This window comes from Stigmatopora nigra, chromosome 6 (genome assembly GCF_051989575.1).
Source record: "Stigmatopora nigra isolate UIUO_SnigA chromosome 6, RoL_Snig_1.1, whole genome shotgun sequence".
NCBI lineage: Eukaryota > Metazoa > Chordata > Actinopteri > Syngnathiformes > Syngnathidae > Stigmatopora > Stigmatopora nigra.
The window spans coordinates 16,029,534-16,047,352 of NC_135513.1; the positions used below are offsets into that span (position 1 = coordinate 16,029,534).

Here is a 17,819-nt window from a genome sequence, read left to right on the forward strand (position 1 = left end):
GGTCAATTTAGAATGCTCCATTTGCTTAGCGTGCATATTTTTTGGGATGTGAAAGGAAACTGGAGTACCTGGAGAAATCCCACAAAAGGTCAAAGTGAACATGCAAACTCCACTTGGGATCGAACCCGAAAACCGAGACGCCGACTGCACTAACTACTCATCCATTGGGAAGGGATGCCCACTCAATCCAATTAAATGCCTCCCAAAAAAAAATCCAAACTAAACTTGAATCTAAGAAAGGTTAAGCTCACCTTCTGATCGTGACTGTAGGCCAAGGCCCAGTCCTCCTCAGTAGGGTGGAACAACAGGCTGAGGATGAAGAAAGTCAGTCGGTACTTCTGGTAGCTGGCTCCTTCATCGGAGCTGATGAGAACGCTGCTCTCAAACTCGGGATCGGTCAGCACCATTATCTGAGAGAAGAAAAAACAAATGCAGGCGTCGTAAACCAACCCTGTTTTTCGTCTTTTTTGCCTGAGAAAATGACATTCAGATGCCATTTCTGCGCCCATTGATCATTAGCGCCGTCAAACTGACAAAATGACAGTTTTGGAAATGAGTTGGTAAACATTTAGAGGAACGTCGGTAAGTGGATACAAAAAGACCAGGCAAAAAAATAAAAGCGGGATAAAAGAGATGAAGGCTGGAAATGTTGTCGCTTATGCCGGATCCATTAGCCTCAAAACGCTGGCACAAAAGAAGGGCAAAAAGTAACCATGGTGACACATTATCTGCATCTCCCCTACACTACAAGACCAGGGGGTGTGGCTTCACTTTACTCAGGTCTTCCTTCTCCTTTTCATAGAAATTCTGGAAAGCTAAAATACTCTCATGGTTGGCCCTTATTTCTTTATTTTTTTTGTCCTTATTTTTTAATTTAATCTCAGTTCGGATGCTCAAACACGGAAAAAGTTCAATGGGAATGTTCTCAAAGGCTGAAACGCCTTTTAATGTCGTGCCTGACTAAAAATGACTTTTTCGTTGGAAAATAATAATAATAAAAAACAAAGTGTGCGTAAACATACGGCTCGTCACAAAAATATGATTCACCAAAACGTCCTTCTTTTTTTAAAGGAATAATATCGTTCTTATTCCTTGCCAGCCCGATTTTTTTTAAGCGGATGATATCCAATAAATAATTCATCCCTTAACTTTGAAAGTGTCACGCTTTCAGAGTGAAATGACTAAACTTTTCGACACTTTGCTTGGCTTTGGCAGACCAGGTTTTAACATAAAAATCATTTAAAAGTGGGGCGGTTTTACCTTTCGTTTGTTGGTGGGACACACGTAGAGGTAACTCAGGACCGTCTTGGATCCCACTTTGTCATTCATTTTCACATACGTCGAGCCGGAGTCCGAAGACCTGAAAACACACACACAAAAAAGGGTCAACTTTAATCAATGGAATCCCATAAATCACAGGTGTCCAAGCTGCGGCCCGGGGGCCAAAATGTGGCGCACCGCATCATTTTGTGCAGCCCGGAAAGTCAATGACTTTCTGTTTTAGGATAAAATTCAAATGAAGAGTATAGATGTATATTACATTTCCTGATTTTCCCCTTTTACAATCAATAATTGTCATTTTTGAATCATTTCTTTCAGTTTTTAGTTCAAAAATTATTTTGTAAAATCTAAAAATATCTTTAAAACGGTCAAATAAACATTGTTTTAGATCTATTAAAAAAACTGAATATTCAGGGATTTTTAATCTAGTTTTTTTTAATCAATTATTTAAAAAAAAAATCTAAATATTCTATCTAAAATGGTCCATGTGAAATCGAGTGGACGTTAATGTGGCCCGCAAACCAACCCAAGTGACACCCTAACCCTAAGCAAAAATCTACCTATAGATACAATAAACAAGGTAACAGTGTCTGCATTTAAAGCAGATGAACTAAGAAAACACACACAATTCCTCAAAAATCACCTGTCGATTGCACTAAAACAAAGAAAAAATGGACGGTTTCCCTTGAAAGTCACGTCTCCCAAAAAAAAAACAAAAAACAAGCAAGCAAGAGAGGAAAGTTTCCCAAGCGGACGAGCCCGGGGCAAAAATCAAGTGGGAGGACTCGTTGACGGATTTGCTTGAAAAATACTGACGGCACCAGTGAAGCCAACACTTACTACAATATATGTAGCGGCGGCAAAAAGGTCAGTGCGGGCGGGCGGGAGAGATGGCGCATTACTTTGCAGACATTTCCACTGCAATTGGCCAAATTGCTCCAGTCTTTTGGCCAAAAGGAAAAAAAAAAGGAAAAAAAAGACTCGCAAATGACAAAAGCAATTTTGTTCACCATTGAAAAGGCCTACTACATATTGTCACAATTCAAGGAAAGTAGAAAAATACAACTATTGGAGCCAAATTCCACCTGAGAAACCTGACAAAAAAAAGATACAACTTTTTCTAAGAAGAAACCAATAAAACAATCAGCCTAACTATAAAAAAAAATGATAAAAATGCTAATTCCGAATGGTCAAACAAATGAGATAGTGCAAAAGTGAAATTCAATAAATAGAAGAGCTTCAGGCTGAAAAGTAGACTTTTAAAAAAAAATAGCCACCTCAATAATTTTTATTTGCACATCATTTAATGGTTTGTTCAGTCTATTACTGATGTATTCATTTGCATTATTATTTATTGATTGTTTCTGTTCATTTGTTTGTTATTAGTTGTGTACTTTGTGGTTAAATGTCCTTCTACTTGTATAATGACAAAAAAGTATTCAATTCAATTCCATTTTCAAGTTGTATGCATTATTTCGCCAAATACTCTTACGCTCGTTTTTTTTTTTTAACAACCACTTGATTGGAATACTAGTAATGATGAAAAGTGAAGGCACTCCTGGTGGAGTACATCTTTGTCCCTCCCACTCGAGCCACGGTGGTCGGCTGGCGTTATCTCGCAAGGCAAGCGTGCGCTTTATCACAAATGAAAATGACTTTGTTGTCAAATTGGCAGGCGCAGATCGCCGTGGCAACTTTCAATTGGTAAACACGGAGTCAGAAAAAAGCAAAACACGCGGCGAAGCTCGCGCTCGCCCAAGCGTGGAAGGCATAATGGAAGCTCCAAAGAGCCAACGCCAAAAAAAAGTCTGTCTCTCCAAAGATTGCGCCCGTGTCTACGCGCCTTGTTTTGTGGCGGCGGCGGTCGGTCGGTGGTAGCGAGAGATAGCGCCCAAAGAAAAGTCATGCGTGAAACAGACAAAGACGGCGGCCTTGAGAGATGATCCTAGAATGTAAAACAACATTTTAATCCGGAATACACCCGGTGTGGACGGGAGAGGCCGGTGGCCGGGATCGAGTCCAAATCTCTTCACGTGGGTGGAGCATTTTTCCCCGAAAACTCGACTCCCGACACTTTGGCGGTGGAGAAATGGCCGGCGGGCAGCGAGGGGCTGACATTCAACTATTTTTTTTTCCACACTGTCAACATTTGTCATGTATCCACTCACTGCTCCTGTTCTCCAGTCATCCTTGACACTGAGTGGGGAGAAGAAGAAAAAATATATATATATATATATATTTATCTATTTATATCTCTTGCTTCTTTCCATGGCTGGCCAGGTAGATTTTTTCTTCTTTTTTTAAAATAGAGCATCCAAGTTTAAATATTGCTTCCGGAAAGGATGACTTTTTCATGAAGTGGAGAATGAGTCTTTGTGGTTATAACATTCTTCTCTCGACGGTGACCCTTGACCGTCTCCCTCTCGCTGTATTTATGACACGCTGAAAATTCTTCAGATTTCCCATTTATAATGAAAGAGTTCATTGACTTGGCTACACTGTTCTCCAAAAAGCTTGGGTTGTTTGTCAATAGGACAAAGGATATTCCAACACTATCGTATAGAACGGGTGTCGATTATGCAGGTCAATTTGGCAGTTGTATCCTGACTTGATGACTTTTCTTCTCTAATGGGCAAAAGTTTTGCAGTGTTGGCCTTTGAAATTCATTATATTCATCCGGGCGACCTAACGTCCGCGCGACCAAACGTCCGGGCGACCAAACGTCCGGGCGACCAAACATCCGGGCGACCAAACGTCCGGTCGCCTTTAATGAATAGTGAACTTAAACCTGCCACTTTTTCATTATCCATGGACAAACTGAAACGTCTTTTGGGAGAATTTTGGCTCTTATTTTGAAGTTCATTTCACAGCAACAGTTGCTCGTCTGGGACGTATCGAAGTTACAAATGTTTTGTGGAATACGTACTTGACAAAGTAGGCGTTGCAAAAGCCCCACACCACGTCTCGGAAATCCTTTTGTTTGATGGCAAACTCATTTAGCGGCGTGCATATATTTGCAGCAGCACCAAGGTAAATATATTCGCTCGGCACTTTTTCAAGAGCCGCAAAAAAGAAATGTTTTCTCACAGAGGCTGAGTGAGTGAGTGGGAGACATCCTGGGTGACGCCGCTACGCCGCCACGCCGCAACGCGCTACCTTTATCTGCTTTCTTTCTTCTTTATGATAAGCAGCTCCGCAACCAGTCAAGTGTATCTCAGACACACACAGAAAAAAACACAACAAGTTTCACCCGAGACAGAAAGTGAAGAAGGGATCACTAAAGAGTCAAGTTTCTTCCAACTTTTTCCTTTCCTATCCTTTCTTTCTCCGCTGACGGAGGGATGTGACGGCGTTTTCTCTCCAGGGAATGTTCCGGCCACGTGTTTGGCGCCACCCGCTCGACCAATGACGTCCTGGCCACTACCGGCTGTCAGAATATTGTCCTCCATGGGAAGGCCTGCGTCACTTTACATCAAGTCAGGAGTCAAAGCTCCGGGCGGGCGAGGCAAGGCGCCATTGTTGCCAAACAGATGACTAAACGTACGCTGTCACGCTTCACACGTACAACATTTGTACAAGATGATAGTTTTAGCATGTGCTGTAATGAAGCTAACCTAGGCCAGCCAGATTCTTCCATTCAATAATTCTTTAATTCTCTATGGGTGGACAGAAGAAGGTGCAAACTTGACTCCAAGACCATAAAATGATATAAATGAAATCAAGAAAATGTGAAAATAAGGGGAAATAAATTTTGTTTAGCGTTTTATCAGTCCATCTTTTCTCTAATTTGAAATTAATGACCGTATCGGCTGTCATGGCGTCATGGCATTTTGGCGTCATGGCGTTTTGGCGTCATGACCCAATGACGCCATGACACACTCACAAGAGGTCACGTTTTGGATGCTCACATTTGGTACGAGGTCACCATTTGGAATTTGAGTGGCTAGCAGAGAATTCCATGAAATATTTGGTCAACGGAAAGAGCATCCTTTACAAACATTTCAATAGCTGAAATCAGGTGTCTCGGCGGCTCTCTGGAGAGGAGTTGTTTTTCTAAGATGTTCCCTTGACTTGAGGTGGCCGCGGAAAAAGGCGGCGGGAAATTACAAGTCCAATTGCCAAAGGTCGGCGATATGGGCCCGGTGTCTCTCCCAGTCGGATATTTACCGGAGGCGCTGACCTGTAAAATATCGCCTTGCCTGCGAGCCTTCCTGGAAAATGATGCCATTTTAGTGGATGTTCCTCTTCACCTGCCGATGACCCCATTCGGACTACGTGGCAAAACAACAGCAGCAATGGAGTGACGACAACGCAACAAAAATCATCATTCCCTTGTGGGCTGGCTTACGATATGCGACTAACATAACCAAACGGTGGACCTCCTCACAAAATACAGGCTGTGGCCTTGCAAAAAAACGTGGGAACTGTGCTATTTAACGTTGAATTTCTGTCCTGAAATGGCTTGGACAAACTTTAGTCCGCCTCAGACGGAAACTGAGCTTCCTTTGGCTTAATGGATCAATTTATTGCTATTGTCTCAAAGGCATTTGGAGTTTTGTGGCCATTTTGCCATCGTTAAACGACCCATTGCTTGGCTATCAAATTCCAAGAAACTAGAAAACTAAAACATTGCAGGATTTTGGTGAAACCAGAACATAAAACGGAGTCCCAAAAACTAGCAACTTCATCTGTAGCCCTACAGTCAACAATGGCAAATGAGATTCAATAACAAGTTCAATAACAACAGGGCTAATACAAACTAAATGTCACCATCATCTCACGTTATTGTAAAGAATACAAGGTCCAAAAAAAATACAGGGACCTGTCTACGCAACACCAGAAATAAAAGCCATATATGACATTTAATATAAGAAAAATCAATCACCACTGCAAGATATTTCGCAAAAACGATTTTGAATGTACAGATTTGACATTTTCTACTTAAAATACTCCCATCGTATACCCCTCCGTTCATTCATTTTTAACCCCCTTCGTCCTTGTCAAGGGTGCTGGAGCCTATCCCAGCCTAGACTGGTCGCCAGTCCGTCGTAGGACGACCGTTCACTCTCGCAATCAGGCCAAAGAACGCCCGCTTATTGATTTAAAGTTCAACTAACGTGAAACAAATATATCATAGTTTGTCAAATGTAAAAGAAAACTGAGGCTTGACATTGTCTGACTTGATAAAAGACATACTAATAAACTAGAAGAAGTATTTAGCTCACCTCCAAAGAGTGCTTTCCGTGACGCTGCCGATGTGAAAGTCAAAGAGCTTCGTTAGGATCAGGATAACCTGAAAATAGAAGCATTTCAGTGTTACAAGCATGGCTACAAGCTTTTCATTCATTCATTTACTCATAGAAAATCTGTCAAAATCTGGACATTTCAACACGGCTAACTAGTTATTCTTCAACTTTAATAATAATCGTTATATTTGTGGAGGACCGTTTAGACAAGACAAGTATAGATAGTAGCATCATTCAATTGTTCACAGGAATGCAAATCATTCTTTAGTCAGGAAAAAAACGTTAAAAAAACAGACATTTGCAGCTAACAATTCAATGGCTCGTAAAAATATAAAAAAATTCCCAAGTTGGTGGGTGGGGGTGAGAGACAGAATAGCGACAAGATTGGAGGCGATGACTCTAATGGCTGAGTTCGGAGAAGGCACTTTTTCTTCTAGCTTAAAGTTCAAAGCAATTTTACTTCTTGGAAAAATGTAAGACACTTTCCATTTTTTTTTATTCAGGGCCTACTCATATATATATTTTTTTCTGTATCACTTTGCAAGTGATGGCTAATGTGCTTCTCAACTTCCTACTCCATGTTCTATGTTAGGAGAACTATGTTATATGTTTCACTGATTGATCAATAAATTGGCGGCATGACTCATTCATTGCTTGGTCTTCCGTAGCGCAGCAGACAAAATAGATTCATATCCAAGAACAATATGGAGTCTTTGGTCAACACGGGGAGCATATTTTTGAGATCTGGGATAAAAACTTAGTCATAGAAACGTGAAAATTCCCCAAAGGAAGGCCACAAGCCACCATATTAGACATATTTTACATGGTATTCACATTTATGAGTTGTTTGTTTTGCCTCCTACTTGAAATGGTCGGTGCCCACCCTTGTTAGCATCAATACGTGCTATTAGCATATCGCTCTCAGCCCAGATATTGTCGGAAACATGACTGGGCGGTTCGAAAGACTTTTTTGGACATTGTTTTTTCCCTCTGACGTGTTTGGGTAATAAATTTAAGACGGGAAAAAATGAGATACGCAGATAAATGGTCTTATGGAGCAGCACCTCGTCGAGATTTTTTTCATCACTGAGATGATTATTAGTGGTCATTTATTCATTCATTCATCATCCGTTCCGCATATCCTCCCAAGGGTCGCGGGGGTGCTAATTAGTGACCCTTGCAAATGGAAACTTTAAGTAGATTCAGTCTAGCGAAGGCTGAGAAGGGCTGGAGAAAGAATAATTGATTGGAGAAAAGGCCGTGCGTGGGATTTCTCACGTTGTCTTTGTTGAGTGCCATACTCAAGACATTTTGTCCTCCCGATTTTAAAAATAACATGGTGGACGAATGAGGGAGAATCAAATTTAGATGTCAAAGATGGATGAATGGGTTCAATACAAATTTATACTTAACAAAATCTTCAATGAAGTAGCTAAATTTTGAAAATAAAGACTTTAAATCGTACAGAAGTGAATGGCGTTCAAAAGTACTTGAGTACCAATACTTCCCAAACAAAGACAATATAGATGTAAAACATTTAAGAACATCACGATTTACGACAATATTTGAGTAATCACGAAGGTTGTTGGATAGCCATCACGCTGCATCAGCAATTTCTTAAGCGTCCTTCTAGGTCTGCATTCTGACAGGTCACCATGGGCCTTTATCGACAAATGATTCAACACCAATAGAAATGTTCTAATCTATCTAGCCATCTATTTAAAGTACTAAACTCTGGGCTAGATTTCCACCAGGTCACTGGCGTCCATTTATGGATCTTCCCATTCAAAACTACAGCCATTTAGAGTCACTTTTTCCACTAAACTCGCCTTTTTGTTGTGGTTGATTCAGGTTAGAATAAATGTTGTATGTCCCTTTAAGTTCTAGCAAGACGAAAATTCCATTAAAGACAAGTTGAGCTCCTAAAATTAGCCATATGTCAACGGGTACTGCCTTACTTTGGCATACAAGTTGAATTTCTGCCATCCAAGCGGGTTGTTGTTTGCATTCCCATCAATTTTAGAACAACTGCTGATTGAAAATACCGCTAGCAACGTTGTTTATTTATTTTTTGTTTCCCCCTCGACTGTCACATCACCCGATGAAGAAAAAAAAATGCTAGGCGCAGAGAGTCCCAATAATCTCATTCCTGCTCACGTCGATAAATCAGGTCATTACTAAATCATTTTTCCATAATATTCGCTGACAGTATGATAAGTGGCGTAGCACGGCTTGACATATTGTGCTGAAGAAATCACTTTCAAGCATCTTATTATTCTCTGGCGGCACCGGCCGGGCGGGGACTTTTCCTCACCCGGAAAAATCCCAAGAAATCAAGCATTTCTCGACTTGGTCGCCAACCGTCTCATTTTGTGGCATATTTTGTCTTTTCCCGCACGTCTTGGCGCTCACGTTTCGGCGGCGGCGGCGTCTTGGCGGGAGCCCTCATTAACTTTGTCACATGTGATAAAATATTATGTTGGAATAGAAGAGCATTGTCAGGGCACCTGCTGGCACCCCTGCAGTTTGACTTGGGTTCCCAAGTCGTGCATTAAAAGGCCATTATCCCACATCATCTCCGGTAAAGTGTTTCTCTTACCGAGTGGGGTTGGTGGGGGGGATTAACGTCTTTCCTAACAGCAGGTGAGACGGCGTGAAATGACATACTATTCACGCGGAGAATATATACACACACACTCAAGAGTGGATTGGCCTCGACACCCATATTTGCACAACATCTCAAACAAATTTTAGCTTGCTAAAATGATGCTAGCAGGTAACAAATCCTTGAAAAGGGCAAATATTTGGGATTGAAGTGAATGGAATTGTCATTATTTTTAGTTGACGGAGATTCAAAGGCTCAAGACAAATACACAGACAAAGAAATAATCAATAAACATACTGTAATGTGTTGTTTTGCTTTGTGTTTCTTTGTTGTAAACTTACTTGTGTTTTTTATATGTATTGATGACTTATTTATTGTTTATTTCTTAGTATTATTTGGTGATTATGTGTTTGTTGTTGTTATTTGTGCACTTTGTGTCGATGCCTGAAATCGCCTTATACTTGTTTTTAATGATAATAAAAGCATTCAATTCAATTTAATATACATTTATCCATTTGAAAGAATTTACATCCTCACAAGGTTTTCGGGGGTGCCAGAGCCCGCTCCAGTTAAACTCTAGGCAGCAGGACAAAAGACTCTAAATGTCAATATTGTCCATATATCTAAGAATTGTAACAATTTAAGCCAGGAAATAAAATGTCAGGATTAGAAAATGAAGACGGATGCTTTTGCGGTTCACTATCTGCTCTGGCTCCAGCCATATATCATTCACGTTAAACTTTAATGATCACATTTTTGGGATTAAAATCTCCAAGAGGAAAGAGAGAAAGGGTTTTTGTCAGTTTTTGTCAAAGGAAAGATGCCTTGGTGGCGGGAGTTGTCAGAAAGTGTCCTAAAATGCTCTCCAGTTGGCTTTTTCTTGGCACTTTCTTCCTTTCTTTCTTTTGTTGGGCCCTCAAGGGCATTTTTGCCCACCTCCACGGCCCACCTTTATTGCTTTGGCGCTTTTAAAACGTTACTCTTTGACTGAAATGGCTGACACTTGGCAAAAGCTGGAGGATAGTTGAGATAAATTTGCTAATCCCAAAGCTGACATCTCATCTCAATTAACTTGGCTGCAATTCCAAGGTAAACAAACAAAACAAACCAACAAAGCCACTTTTAGCCCACGGATGGACGATCACTGACATTTCATTTTGCTGACAATTTCTTACAAATAAACTCAATGGCTGTTGTCATTTAAGACAAAAAAAAAGGCTTATTTAAATTTTTAGGGCTGTCAAATCAATTTAGCTGGATTTTGATCAAGTTATAAACACATTGCACTACTTAATTGTGTTGTAGAGTATTTATTATAACTACTTACTTATTGATCGATTATTTTTTTGTCTGTTAATGTCTCCCATGAAAATGAGTATGAGGTAGAATTATCTGTATTAAAGCAAAATACGGCAGGGATGGATTTAGAGAACAAAACGTCGAGAATTGAGGCTCCGTCCTTTTGGCTGCGGCGGCAACAACTGTTCCGAGATCAGAAGGTCACGCTAAAGAACGACGTGCTAACGTACATCACAATCCTCGGGCGCAAAAACCTCAGCTGGCAAATCTTTTGACCGGCGGCACACAAAATAGCGGAAACCAAAAATGATGGTCATGAGAAGGAAAGATGACCATCGGGCTGTTGCTAGGCGGAATATCTATCTTACTTTTCTTTCCAAAACGGAAATTGATTGGCGAAAATGGCAGAGAATTAAAAAAAAAAAAAAAACTACGTTTTATTACCTAACCCTGTCTTATACGAATTTTGTGGGCATTAACAGAGTTTTCTTTCGAAAAAGAATAAACAATATAAGAAAATAAAATCAATCATCATCTTAATACGCATTTCATATTTCTGTGAGCGACCAAATGATCAACATCAATCAAAATATTTTCTTATTATCACACTGAAGCTGTGAAAGAACCTCTCAAAAATATATATTGCTCATCTTCTAGAAAGCTCATTATTATAAGAGCCTATTTGGAGAAGCCATATTTGGAATGGCTGCTGTTGTTGTGGTGGGAGGAGGAGGAAGAGTTCATGAAGTGGCCATCAAATCCTAAACGGGTAATTCAACTCTAAAACACCTCCTGGAGGCTCAAGGCACTCCCGTTTTTGTTTTTTTCCTCCAAACATTGCATTGAGAAGAAGGACAAAACACGCTCAATGACTTTTTGGGATAAAAGGGGATGGTGTTGGTGTAGCCATCCATCCAGGAACGTGGCTACCTAGTACCTAGCTAGCCTCTTTTCTATGACTTATTTGTAAGCTTCCGGGACCCGTGGCGCCGCAAGAACATCCATGAAATGTATTTCCTCTCTTTCCCGGTTTCTTCCCTCCTTCCCTCCCAATTCAAATCATTGCACTCTTGACCAAAATTGTCATTGTCTCAGTCACTTCACGGACAACATTTTCAAATGACACAAGGGAATACGGCCTTATTTTTAGCCCACGCCGCCGTAAACGAGTTCCGCCCGCAGACACCGGGGGTGATTGCGCCTCCGATTCACTCGGTCACGACATAACAATTTTTTCTCTTTATTTATTTATCTTTTTTAGCCCTCATCTGAGCTCTCACCTCTGTCAAGCCATTTTCTTATATGGCTGTTTTAGATGATCCTATTCATGCACCCCAAGAAGTAGCACATCATAAAATAGCATTATTATATAGCATTGTGTCCTGATAGGGTTTAATCGCTTCCCAAAAAATAATAATAATAAGGCAGTTATTTGAGCGGCAATTTAGGAAATGGAGCGGCACTGTCATTTTCTCTGTTCGTATAAATCGACGGGAAAAAAACATTTTGAGCTTGCTAACTGTCCTGGGACTGAAAGCTGTTTTGAAATGATGCCATGCTAATATGGTTTAATGACTTCCAAAAAAAATGCATTTATTTGAGAATAAAATGTGTGCCTATTTAGGAAATGGAGCGGCACCGTCATTTTCCTTGTTCGTATAAATCAACGAAAAGAAAAAAATTCAGCTGGCTAATAACTGTCTTGGGATTGAAAAATTCCGACCTAAAAACGAATGCTTTAGGAAGTTTTAAGAACGACGATGATTATTATCGTCAAAGGCAAGTGTTAAAATGAGGCTATTTTAATGTATGCCGGGAAATAAAAAAAAAAAGCCTGTACAGAAATGGCAATTATAAAGTCAGCTCCAATCACAAACAATTATTGCAAATGCGCCGCCGACTCATTAAATGAAACAGGATAACAAGTGTGCCTGCATAATAACGCTGCGTCTTGAATATTGTTGAATTGTTTAATCACGCGGCGCCACCACAAAGACAAAGACAATTCCTTATCGTGAGTCGCAAGAACAAACGCTTCTTTCCTTTCTCATCATTCAATTTATGGCCGGCGTGTTCCATATGTTAATATTATACCGCGTGCGCGCTGGTACATTTCAATTAAGATTGCACGTTGCCGGAACTGGGAAACATTTTTGGGTTTACTAGTTACCTAAATGGCTTGCTTCTCATGAATTTAGAGCGTGCAGAAATCCCACAAGATCCCGTCCTTACTCAAATAATCCGATGATAGAGCATCATAGAAAGGAAACATTTTCCGAGATTCCGCACGAGTGTCCACTAAAAGCGTCTCAACCTTGGGCAGAGCGACGTGCTTTTGCAATCCCATTATAAATCCCCGACACATCCCAGGCGGGCTGGAACTAGATAAAAATCGTTGCTCCGGATCTCCGAGCGTCTTCATCCACTAAAAGCCTCTTAACGAGATCAACCACCGAGTCATCAACTTTGCAAAAAAACTAATTAATGGCGCAGGTCTGATTGGCGTGCGTCTTGGGAACCACGCCGCCATTTCTAAAGGAGACACGCAAAGGACCCGGACCGGACGTTTGGTCGCCCGGGTAAATATAATTTTGAGAGCTGGTTTCAACAGTAGGAATTTAGATATTAAATCCCCTCAAGAATATAATTTTGAGAGCTGATTTCAAGAGTAAACTCAAGTTGTCAAACGTCCGGGCGACCAAACATCCAGGCGATCAAACGTTCGAGTACCGGAAAGGACGGAAGGCGTTTTTCCCCAAAAATGTCAACGTGAAAATGGGTAACAAATCCACATTAGCCAAAGATGCCAAACGGACAACAACAAACCCCTTTTTCTCTCCCCCTGTTTCTACTCCACGGACCATTGGGATGTTTAACGGGCGTGTGCGGCACAGTTGTCAGAGCGGCCTGTCCGCCGACCCGCCGAGCCCTCAACGGCTCGCAGTGGGCATGAGCGTATATTGGAGGCCGTAAAACACTAGGGGCAGACAACATAACATGGCAGAGTGGAGTAAGTTGCTCTAAAAAGTACTCTGGCGTGACCGCTTCCACAAACTAGTTTGTCTTTAAGGGCGCCGCCCTCAAACTCCAAATTTCATCCAAAATAGAAATTCCATTTCTGGAGAAGGCCCCCCGGAATGACAGGAGGAAAATGCTGATTTCTTTGAAAAAGAGCGCCTCTTGGAATCCGCCATTTCTCAACTGACTGCCAATTCCAGCCAAACAAAAAAAACAGACACTGGCACACTTTTGCTAACCCTAACTCCACTCTTCTGATTTCTTCGTCATTTTCTATCTCGTTAGAGTCCAGACATCAAAAACTCAACAATGAAATCCGCTAAATTCTGATTTGACCAAATCCACATTAGCTCTTCCAACTTTTAAATGTAAAAGAAAACGTTGGTTTGAAATGAAGGAGCATTTAGGACGATAAATCAAGCAGCTGTGTGCTTGTTTAATATCTTGTGGGCATTCAATTGAGGAGATTTCAGCCCAGAGACTCATTAAAGTCATAATTACTTCTTGCTCTTTCATGCATGGCAAGAATAATATCCAAATTGGAAACATTAAGTGTATTCACATGGACAAAATGTTCTAGAAAAAAAAACAACAAGCTCAGCTTCACAAGTTATGTACATATCAATGAACACTATGTGTGTGTGTGTCCTACTAAACCCTAAAAAAATAAGGCTTTAACATATAGTCAATGATCAATTTAAAATGGAATGGATTGTCCTCAGTCATAAGGGAAAGAGTAACGACTCAAAACGCAAAACCACTATTTTATCCGAGTCCCTAAAATAGTCGTGATAAGCATCTGTGCTTTTGTGTAATTATTCTGAAGCTGCAGGTAAAAATGAATATGTAAAATCAAAGTCAATGTTTCTTGCCATTCCACTTCCTCGGATCATTTTTGGGGAAATAACAAAAAACTTGAGTGGCATCTCCAAATGTCCGATTCGCCATTGGACATTCCCCCAAAAAACATGCGTCAATAAAGCAAAAAGCCTTTTCTGCTAGCATCGCTAGCATCTTTGAGGCTACCTTCCGATGCTAAGCTATCTCCCATAATCGTCTTCCGCAACCAATTAATTCCGTTGCCGTAACGTAAAAATGAGACAAATTAAAAGTTGCAATCCGTGCCCCGGAGCTCAGATCACCCAAAACTTGATTTCTTACGCCGCTGCCGGAGAACATTTTAGCACAGAGAGGCAATTTTTCTACGGAATGTTTAAGGTTTTAATTGACTCCATAGACCAAAAAGCCCTGGGGCAAAACTAATGGTGCTTAACAGAAGCTATTGTTTGGAATGCACAATGCATACATATGCCACTACGTTTTTTTTTGTTTTTTTCCGTTCTCTGCATTAAAGGCTGCAAGACGAATACTAAAGTAATGGCTGAATTACCGCACGATATTTCATGAAAATGCCACACGGGAAGCGAACCATCAATGACAAAATAACTCTGGGCCGGACGGAGTTTATGGAACTCCCGTGGCGGCCAGACACCGCCAGGCTGCGTTGTCATCAATCATTCTCATCAATTAGAGGCCGGACATTTTCTGCCCCCCAACGGCGATGGCGGTGGCGATGGCGTTCCCCCACTGGCAAAAGTCTTGATATTGCCACGCGGAAGGTTGTAAAGAACTAAAACAGGGCTTATTTATTTTGGTCAGACTTGGTCTATTGCCCCAAGTCAAGCGGGTTCGCCTCCAATTTCCCCAGCGTCCCAAAAACACCAACAGCTACCAAGGTCCTGACCTTAACTTGATGGAACACCTTGGCTAGGAATTAGAGTGGAAATTGAGAGCCAGATCGCTGGTTTGTGGCCTCGCCAAAAAACTGAATAGAAACAAATAACAGAGCTTTGGTAAAATAGATACTTGGTCTAATGCCCCAAGACAAGAGAGTTAGACTCCAATGGAGTCCCAAGGACCCCAATGAAGATCCTTGACGGAACACCTTTGCTTGGAGTCAGAGCTCGGGTTTGTCGCCACTCCAATGGTCAAACAATTCAACAACAGAGCTTTCCCAGAAGCGGGTTAGAAATTAAGGACCAGAGTCTGCCCAGAAACCCTTAGAAGAACCAAAATCAGTTTGTTTCTGAGCATGGAGAATAGAAAAGCCTCCATTTTCTTGCACAAACTGTCCACTTCTAAGTTCACGGTGCTTGCTAACGGCAATTTTACCCAGAGTCGGTCGGCTCATCCATCCGAACTGTTGCTTTCCCCGAGAGACTTTTTCCAAAACTGACTGATCTCATTCTTCTAAAACTTCAACCAAATCCATCCATCCGCACTGATTCTACGCTTAGGATATATTATTTTAGGAAAGGAGATGTAGGCGGAAGACCTAGAAGCCAGGTCCTGTCATTTTCTAATACAAGGGTGAACCTTGACCTTTTGTCTCGCTCCCAGAGGGCCGCTGGCCAGGTGTCGGAGGGAGGCGGGCTACTGGGTCAGCGGCGTGCTAGCGGCCAGAGCGTTGCGCGAAAACGGGCTGAAATAGGTCAAAGTGAGGAATGACGGCAAACTGGAAGTGACATGGAACCTACAACCCCCTTCCCGGTAGACAACACGGGTCGCAAAATACGCCGTAAAGACTCAACTCGCGCTTATGCTAACTAATTGCAGGCTAACTAATTGCAATTGGCCGGCATCCAATTATTCAGCTGGGATAGACTCCAGCACCCCCTATATGACTGTCATAAAAATAAGCACTAAATGAAGGAAGGAAGGAAAGAATAAATTTGCGTGTTATCCCCTCATACGGGAAATGATTTCTTTGGAAGAGGAAAAATAAAATTTCATTGATCGCGTGGCAGCCGTCGCGTGGCAAGGCATCAAACTTTATTGTTGACTGTAACGGATCACCATTCATCTCTCGCTGGCGGAAAATTTACGATCCAAAGACCCGGAGGAAAATGGCCGGAGGAGAAAGCGCAGTCCGGCGTTCCTTCCGTGCAGTTGAACGGGAAATAAATGGCGTCGTTTTGCTCGAATATCAATAAATCTCTTTGCTTTGCACGGAGACGACCGGCCGGGTCTTTCCTACAGCGGCTCTCTAATAGCGTGCCTAAGGCCTCAAGCCGCTCTCCACTTTTTCTATTCAAAGAGAGAGAGAAAAAAAAATATTGTTTGTTTTGTTGCTTTGATGGTGTTTCTGAACGCAATCCACCATGAAGTGAAAACGCTTTTCGGCTCTGATCTTGACTGTCCCTTTTTTATTCAAGCAGTGGTTTTCGCAACACTGAAGAGGCTTCTTAATTGGAGCGTTGAGGGAGGAGCATCAGGAACTTGACTAATGGATTAGGTGTAACGCCATTGATCAAACAACGCACCCTGACGGATTACGCCGGGTGAAACGGTGTTTTCTAAAGGATGGGGCGGGGCAGCGTGGAATAAATACCACCGCCGGGTACGGGTATGTGTATGTATATATCTGCTTATAAATGTATGTTATTTATATATGTATTCATGTATTTATTTATTGACTTACTTATCACCTATCTATTTATGTCTAAAATGTCTTTTCTGTGTCTGTATTCTCACCCTCTTGCTAGATGTGACCACCAAATTTCCCCAATACGGGATCAATAAAGTTATCCAATCCAATGTGGAGGCTCCCGTTTTACCCAAAATGATGGTTGTCTTTATTTACTCTAATGTTCCCTCGCATCTACAAACAGATGAATCGCCTATCCTCACAAGGGTCCTCACAGATAAGCGCAATCCACTTTTAAAAATGGGCTATTATACCATATCACCATTCATTTACTAACGAAGCAATTACGAGTCCGTGAAGGACAGGTCATTTGTAATCACTTTTAATCCGGATTATAGTCTGAAAATGAAAATGAGGCGCAAAGACCTATTGTTAGGAAAACCATCCATACTGTACTTTGCAATTTACAAGCTTAGCTTGTTTAGAACTACTAAGCCGCCATTTTTTCTTCTCATCAAGCCTTCTTCGTAAAAGAGCAAGAAAAAAGCCCAGAGAGAATATTACAAAGCTGCCCAAAAGGCACCAAAGAGTCATCGTGGCCCATCAAATCCTTGACAAGTCGAGCCACCCGGCCGGCGCTCACAAAAAAACGTAAATGGCGGCAATTTCCGATGCTGATCATACGCCACCGCAGTATGGGATTCATAAGCTTTCAGGTCACGCTCCCTATCCTTAACAGCAAAAAAAAAAATCACTTTCTTTTTTTCCTAGCGCGACGACAGTCCGCTGAAGGGAAGTGAAAAATGAAGAGTGGGCTCTTTTGGGCCACGGCGCATATGCCATACGGGGAACCACTAAACGCTCAATCCAGCCACTACGTGCACTATATTACTCCCATAACATGGTTATTACCCGCTGGCTATCTCAAGCAAGCAAGCAGCTC

At 41.5% G+C, this 17,819-nt stretch overlaps 1 protein-coding gene across 6 annotated transcripts in view; it reads right to left on the bottom strand.

Annotated features, from left to right (window-relative positions):
• Window positions 1-17,819, bottom strand: part of sorcs3a (sortilin related VPS10 domain containing receptor 3a) — an 82,816-nt gene that overhangs the window by 26,414 nt on the left and 38,583 nt on the right. For all 6 annotated transcript variants that reach the window (XR_013326569.1, XR_013326568.1, XR_013326567.1 and 3 more), the window contains 3 exons: window positions 6,507-6,574; window positions 1,261-1,360; window positions 252-410 (listed from right to left, as the gene is read on the bottom strand). Coding sequence is in view for 1 of the 6 variants with exons in the window: in XM_077718175.1 (XP_077574301.1) it covers window positions 252-410; window positions 1,261-1,360; window positions 6,507-6,574 (327 nt within the window). In the remaining 5 variants the exon portion in view is untranslated. The remainder of the gene's footprint in view (window positions 1-251; window positions 411-1,260; window positions 1,361-6,506; window positions 6,575-17,819) is intronic.